At 39.1% G+C, this 7,365-nt stretch overlaps 1 protein-coding gene across 3 annotated transcripts in view; it reads left to right on the plus strand.

The window, feature by feature from the left end:
- The window catches only part of GPAM (glycerol-3-phosphate acyltransferase, mitochondrial), a 45,529-nt gene extending 41,104 nt beyond the window's left edge, over window positions 1-4,425 (plus strand). For all 3 annotated transcript variants that reach the window (XM_055719780.1, XM_055719779.1, XM_055719778.1), the window contains one exon: window positions 1,078-4,425. In XM_055719780.1, coding sequence (XP_055575755.1) covers window positions 1,078-1,194 — 117 coding nt within the window. In that variant the 3' untranslated portion in view covers window positions 1,195-4,425. The remainder of the gene's footprint in view (window positions 1-1,077) is intronic.
- Window positions 4,426-7,365: the final 2,940 nt, after the last annotated feature.

Here is a 7,365-nt window from a genome sequence, read left to right on the forward strand (position 1 = left end):
TGCAGAAGTGTTGTGGGTTTTGAGCATTCCGCTTTCCTTAAGGCTCAGGGCTGCAGGAGAAGAGCACACTTTGCAGAGCAGGGCACTTCTTGCCCCTGAGAAAACCTGTCTAGGTGACTAGACATTTTTATTCACAGTGAATGAAGTTCCCCTGCTCTACTCCATGTCCTTATTGGACACCAGTGCTGGAAGAGTTGGAAGGCTGAGAGCAAGCTCTGTGCTTAGTAATAGCTACATTTAATTTTGAAGGACTACTTAAATCTTCAAAAAATTATTAGTTACTGAATTTTAGCTTAGCAGTGATTGGTGGTCCCAGAGAACCATCCTAACAGACCTCTGGTGTCCACCATGAGGATATAGGTGTTCTTAAAACAAAGGATTAGTTTTGCACTTTACCACTAGCATTTTGAATTTTCAATCACCTGTCTAGATTTTGCAGATGAAGGGGTTTTGTTTCATCAGAATGACAACACTTCCTGAATGCCAGATGGGATTTAGCGTTATAATTTTGAAAGCATCAGCATTTAGGCAAAGTATTGCTCGATAAGGGTTTTGAAGTCTCTGTCTTTAAATTCTGGTGTATTAAATAATCTAACAACAGTTAGCTTGTTGTACAGGTATCTTCCTGTAGAGTGTGAGAGCTGCAAAGAAAGCACATAACAAATCCGTTGCTGTAATACTAGTTTATTCTGCTGTTGGAAAAACAGAACTAGGTAGCATCTGCTGAGCATCTATTTAGAGCATAGCATCTAAATTCTTCCTTTCAAAGTGCTTACACTTTGAATTCAGGTGCCTGTTGAGTGTGTGCTTTATCCCTTGCTGTTAAGAGTTGGCTGTTTATCATATGCTGTGCTTATTCCTCGGTTTCTATTCTTCTGTATCACTTGAAGGGCTTCAACATTGAGTGAATTCTAATAATACCTGAAAGCAATGCCATCTAAGCCTTCAAGAAAGGAGAAAAGAGGGAAAAAAAGTCTTGAAAATGAGGGCAAATTTAGTATAGACCATTAAAATTTTATCACAAAAGAAGAGACCTTGAACATGGTGGTATTCACATATATTCATGCTGTGCTTTAGGTTTTCAGTCAGACGAAACAAAGGAGAGACACCATTTTGGAACTAAGCACTACGTTCCTACCTCAGCGCAACAGGCAAAAACTACTGGAATTCATCATGAGCTTCATGGTATTATAGACCACATAGAGCACCTTTGTCCAGGGACGTGAGGACAGGTTTTGAGGCTGTGTCAAAGCCTGGGGACATTTTCTAATCCTTCAAAGTGTAAGGTGCCACTGTCTGGGTAAGGCCTTCTTTGACTTGAACTACTGGAAGACAAGTGCCTTCTTATGTATGCATTTATGGGTTTCTTACAGTCTCAATCCTGTTGTAATACAGTGATACTCAGATGACACTTTGGATACAAGTTATTAAATGTGTTGCAAAAAAAATAGTAAGATAAATGATTAGAATTAGATTTAAAATGAAGAGTGAAGTTTTATCAGTGTTACATTTTAAATACACTTTTAAAGACTGTAACATGCACAAATACACATATTGGTGATCTGTAGCTAACCCTGAGATCTTGAGTTTAGTGGCAACACAGCTTATGGCATAAACAAGTAACTTTCATTCCAATTCAGTTTTATTGTTTTAAATAAATGGTTTAAAACTTTTGCTTAGGCAGGATATATATTTCATGGATAAAGCCATAGTTTTTCATAAATGTTAACATAAATGCCAAAATTCTAATGAGAATTAACAGTTACAGACATCTGAGAATAATGATCATGTAGCAGATGATTGTGAAAAGAGTCAGCAGGCACACCTTGCACTATTGGAGCTGTGTAGTGCAGTGGTAAGCTGCACTAATCACTGCTGTCATGAATGTGAGAGTAGCGTTCCTGTTTTTATTATGGCATCTGTCATTCAGCCAGATGACAGGCAGGAGACGTTTGTCTGAATGTGAATATCTTGTAAAATCTTAGATTACTATTTAATTGAAAAAAGTTATTAAGTTTAGGTTTTGGGTTTTTAATTAATGGGATGTCAGATTTTATTTTTTTTTTTAGCGGAGTAAAGACTTGATTTGGTGAAATAATTTTTAATTATGGCCCTAAAAATTTCAGCAATAACATCTGCAATTCTTCAGAAACAAATGTTTATATTGTGTTCTGTTGCTGAGCAGATCTAAATTGGCATGAAGTAGAGTAACCTCTAGAAACAGAAATATCATAAACAATATACTTTTGCTTTGATCTAACTGACAAAAAAACCCACTCAGACAAAAGTGAATGATTATTAAATTCTGTCCGATGAAACAGGGCTCCGGTCTTGCGATTTAGTCCTTTTGCATGGAGGACTTGCACTGTAGATTTCATCTTCTCTTCATGTGAGTGGAGATTAGATTGCAACCTGTAGTCCTGTGGTTTTAGTACAGCTGATCTAGCTGAAGCAATAACTTGTTGGTATGTGAAGCTGGTTTGCTTGTGAAATGTGGTCTTCCTCATTTAGATGGCCTTCTGTATGAGGGAAGTCAAACATTTCAATCACTGCAGTGTTTCGCTTGATTCTCGTGTCCTGGCCATGTGAGCAGAAAATCCCCCAAACTTCTTCATGTAATCTCTGTTGCTTAATAAATATGGGAAAGCATACTTGAATCCCAGCACTTGCACTGTTATGCCAGCACAAAACCGATGCACACAATTTTAAGTTTGTGGCCAAGGAGCTTGCATTTGTACTGCACATTCGTCAACAAGAAGATTTCTGTAAAGTTTTTTTATTAAATGCTATTAATATTTGAAACCTGCAGTTTATTAGCATTATACTGTTAGCACTGTGAGATGCATGTGTTTTGTCACTAAACCAGGTGCTCTACAACACTTAAAGAATTTCTGAACCAAAGCTACATTAATATGGATAGAAACTGACCGTAGAGTCGCTGTTGCTCTTATGTCCTTCTGCTGTCTCAGCAGGATAGTGACTACATCACACCTAATTTGTTTTGTGAAGTCTACTAGCTATTTTGAAAACATTTTCATCTCGTACTAGCTGATGTGCACTGTTGGTTAACCTGATGAATGCTCTCGATACAACGGTTGTTGCTGATGGCTTCCACTTAATGTCAAAAAAAGACCAGGTGCTTCTGAATAACGAGCTCGCGTAGCTTACTGCATTTCAGTAAATCTGAAGTGTACTAACAGCAAAGATTGTATATAAAGACTTTTAAAAATGAAGCAATATGAAGCAAACAAAACTTGGGTCATTTTATTACCATTGTTCTGCCAACTGACATATTAGTTACCATAAAACCCAGGAGTACTGTGGTCACTGGGGTGTTTGGGCTAGGTGTTGCAATTAAGATAATTTATGGCTTATGTTAAAAAAAAAAAAACAAACTCTGGTTAATATAAATCAGTGAGCGGGTAGGGTAATAATGCATGTGAATACACATTAATGAATAATTTGGTATGCAGAGGGAGGGGGCACCTCTAAAACCGGTTTAGTTTTGTATGAAAAAAAAAAACCTGCATGTGAGAAGCGAGTACTATGAATCATATGCCACTGGAAGCCTTTGCATTCTGCAGCAAGTGTGTATGTATACATATATATGCAAGTGTGTATTTTATGACACACAACAACTATGCTTTTCCCTGAAAATAAAGCACAGAATATAAAATTATCAGGCTGTAACAGTCAAAACCTAAACCCAACAGTTTTGCACTGTGTTTACACCTTCAGTGTCTTCTGATTTTATTAACTTCTCATGTTTTCTTTGCTGATAGAATGCCAGGTTGTGTTCATTTCAAGTTAACCAGTAAAGAAGAAAGGACTGGCCCTGAATTACCACAAATGTATCTTAAGACTCTCTTCTTACAAAGACTTACACAAGTCTCATCATTCTTGTGCGCGTATTACTCAGGTGTGCAAGTCTTTTTGGGCCAGGATCTTTCATGATACTAGAAACTTAATCTTTCCGTATGCATCCTGTAGATCTCACGTTTTTAGAGTGATGAAAACGTAGAATTCCACTTTCTGTGCCACCACAGCTACCCCGGCCCCCAGGGATCATAAATGCGTTAATACATTTACTTTCGACTTGCACTGCCATGGGAGGCATACCTGCCTTCTCTTTGGCAGCATAGGGCTTTATTCACCTATCTCTGCCTGGGAAGCATATATCACGCTTGCATTCAGCCTGCTCCACAGAGAGGTATCAGAACTGCCGTGTAGAAGAAGGTTGAGCTGGGAGGTGATGTAAGATACTGTTGCTCTTGTGTTTCTGTGCTAATGAGCCTGATACTGCTTCCTTGAGAATGTTACCACATTTTACCTGTTACATGTAATGCCGTGTCTGTTGTAGAAGCACAGAGATGTACTGGAGTCATTTTAATAAATTAAACTGTTTGCTAATACGACATTTAACAAGCTCTTCTACTGTTTGGGTTTTTTGGGGGTTGGTTTATTTTTGTTGTTGTTTGGGGTTTTTTAAAGTAACTTGCCAAGGTAATTGATTCAATAACTTTGTTCCATCCCAGGTAGTTTCTGAAATTAAACCATGAAAAACTTTTATTGTAGATGTATCTCTACCAGTGTATGTAGTGGAGCAGAACCATTTAAGAAGCAGATTGAGGTGACATCCTGACTCCTGAGTCACCGCCTGTTTTGTTGCGATGCAGAGGTGCCGTCTTGCTTCTCTGTTTTCCCCATCCCTTCAAGGCTCCTGTACATGGCTTCCTCTTTTAAAATTCCTCTCGCCTTACAGGGGAAGGGGAGGGTGTCATTAAGGAGTCTGGGGCAGCTCTGGTGTTGCGGACTCCCTTCTCTGACCTGGGGCGCAATAAGCACTTGTCAGCAATTCTGACAGCATCTGGCAAATGTGAATTGATTGGAGTGGGACTTTAATATAATAAAACCTGCATAGATGATCATTACTTAGATTGAGAAGGAGGGATGCTTTTTCACTCTTCAGAAAAAAAAAAAAAAGTTGTAATCAACTGATTCTTTAAGAGGCCTCTAGCAATGTTCACATGCAAGCAAAGCTCAATTAATTGACAACACTAGGCTGAGGCAGGAAACTAAAATTCAATTATTGTCAATAGCTTGAATAAAACCTAGTTCTTATTGGTGATGACCTTACATGTTTTTCTTCCTGTAAAATGTTTTCCTATTTCTCAGTCTTTTAAAATCCCAAATGTCAGATAAAGCACTTATCTCTGGCTTTTGCTTAATTCGTTTTTTTGGTTGGTGGTTTTTTTTTTTTTTGTAATAAAAGCTTGTCAGGCTTATTTAGAAGGATCGCTTGATTTGAGCTCTCTGTTTTGTTCTTTCTTACGGTACACCAAGTTTTCATCAGCTCTCTGTTTTCAAGGTACGATCCACATTGATCTGAATTGCTGCTTGAAACATTTTCTTTTCAGTCTTTCATACATGTTCATCACACTATGCATTTGCTGGGTGAGAAGTATCATCCTTAATAATTCTGTAAGTTGGCCCACCTGTTAATGTAATTGTCCAAAAAGCATCATAGTTGATGCTGTAATTAGAATAAGGAACTTTCTGGCTTTTGGGAGGAAACATGTATGAAATGTTCATTGCTGTGTGTTGTGCCACAGTTCAGACCTGAGAGACCATAAACCCCAAAGAGACTTTTAGATGTCACCTGTCATAAAGCATTGGCAGTTGCAGAAACAACAGCTGATTAATTATTTATTGTGTGACTATTAGTTATACAAATACGTGTCCATGTAACTATGCAATGCAAAATTTCATTAAAAGATGTATGGCATAATTTACAAGTAACTTGCATTAAAAGGCTGTTCTCCAGCATATGTAATAGTATTCAATATTGGTTCTTAAACTGATAGTGTTTACGATCTCTTGGTCTCAAACATTTTATAGAGCAACACTCTCTGACAGATGGGGAAACCTAGACACACGGGTCAGAAAGTGTCTAAGGCCAAGCATGGGTTCAGTGACACCTATGAGCCTATTCTTTTGCTCCTAATTTACATGTCATTTCTGATGTTGTCTTGTGTTTTCATTAGCAAGTGGTGGCAGTTTGAGGAAAGCTCCATGTGTACAGGTACTCAGTAGTTTGGTTTTTTTCTTCTTCTTAAAGCACAATGCACAGTCGAAATGGAAGAATTATGGAGCAGAAGAATTACTATTAGTAGTGGACACGATCCCACTAGCATCTGTTCTCGTCTGTTCGGCATTTTCATTAGTGACCTGGGGAATGGAAGAGAGAGTTTGCTCTTTACATAGCAAGATCCAGGAGAGCCAGGTGTACCAGAGGTTATCATGATCCCAATGGTAGTGGTACATTTTGGAAATATCTGAAGGCAAGAAGAAGAATGCAATTCAGCCAGGGAAGTACAAGGTATTACAACTGAGAGAACTAAATGTGCAGACACAGGAGAGTCTGTGTAGCAATTCTTTGGAGAAAACTGATTTACTGGCAGATCACAAGCAGACCATGAGCCAAGTGGCATGCTGTCATGAAAAGGGCAGGCATCATGCAAAGGTACCTTACATCTGCACGTGAATGACAACCACAGGGCAAAACTTCCTAGTCCTTTCAAATTGATAAGGTCTCAGCTGGGATACCATGTTCTGTTTGAGGCGCTCTGTTTGAAACATGATACAGGCAAGATGGAAGAAGAAAAAAAAATGGTGGTTTGTTTTTTTTTTTTTACCCCTTGTGGAGAAGCAGAGAAGAATCTGGATTGCTCCCTGGATTGGGGAGTACCCATGTTGGGTAAAAGTAGCAAATTTAGTCTACAGTTACAGTGAAAAGAACCAGGTTAGATACTGTAAAGTTGTTTTACTGTAAGCAATGAGAACCACTGAGATTGCCAGGGGGGCTGATGTTTTCCTTGTTCTGGGTACTGGGTCCTTGTCCCAGTTGGCTGTGTCATGCTGCGTGGTGGCGAGCAGAACAGATGGGAGGTGAAGCTCTGCCTTTCAGGTCTGGGCAGCTTTCCTTGGCAAAATACAAATGGATTTGTGAAGAAGCAGCTTGGTCAGCCTGTTTTGACTGGTGGCCTGGCTTGCTCTTGATCCCCGAGTCCCGAGATCAGGAGCAGCTCTAATATAGGCTTTGCTTGTCGTTCCTATAATCATTCAGGAATAAAATATACGAGGGCTTTATTAAGGTTGTTCTGTAAAAATGTTTGCTTGGTGTCTTTGCTGGTCAAATAGCACAGGGAGTGCCAGCAGTGATCAGGAAAGAGAAGAAGCCAGGTGGCATGACCATGCCTCTGTACTGCATCTTGCCTTGTGTGAGCATTTTCAGGCAGAGATGTCTTCTACCTTTGCCAATTGTAAAATCTCTGGTGACTGGAAAATGTGTGAGGAATCCTCCCC

The sequence above is a fragment of the Falco cherrug genome, chromosome 9 (genome assembly GCF_023634085.1).
Source record: "Falco cherrug isolate bFalChe1 chromosome 9, bFalChe1.pri, whole genome shotgun sequence".
Lineage (NCBI taxonomy): Eukaryota > Metazoa > Chordata > Aves > Falconiformes > Falconidae > Falco > Falco cherrug.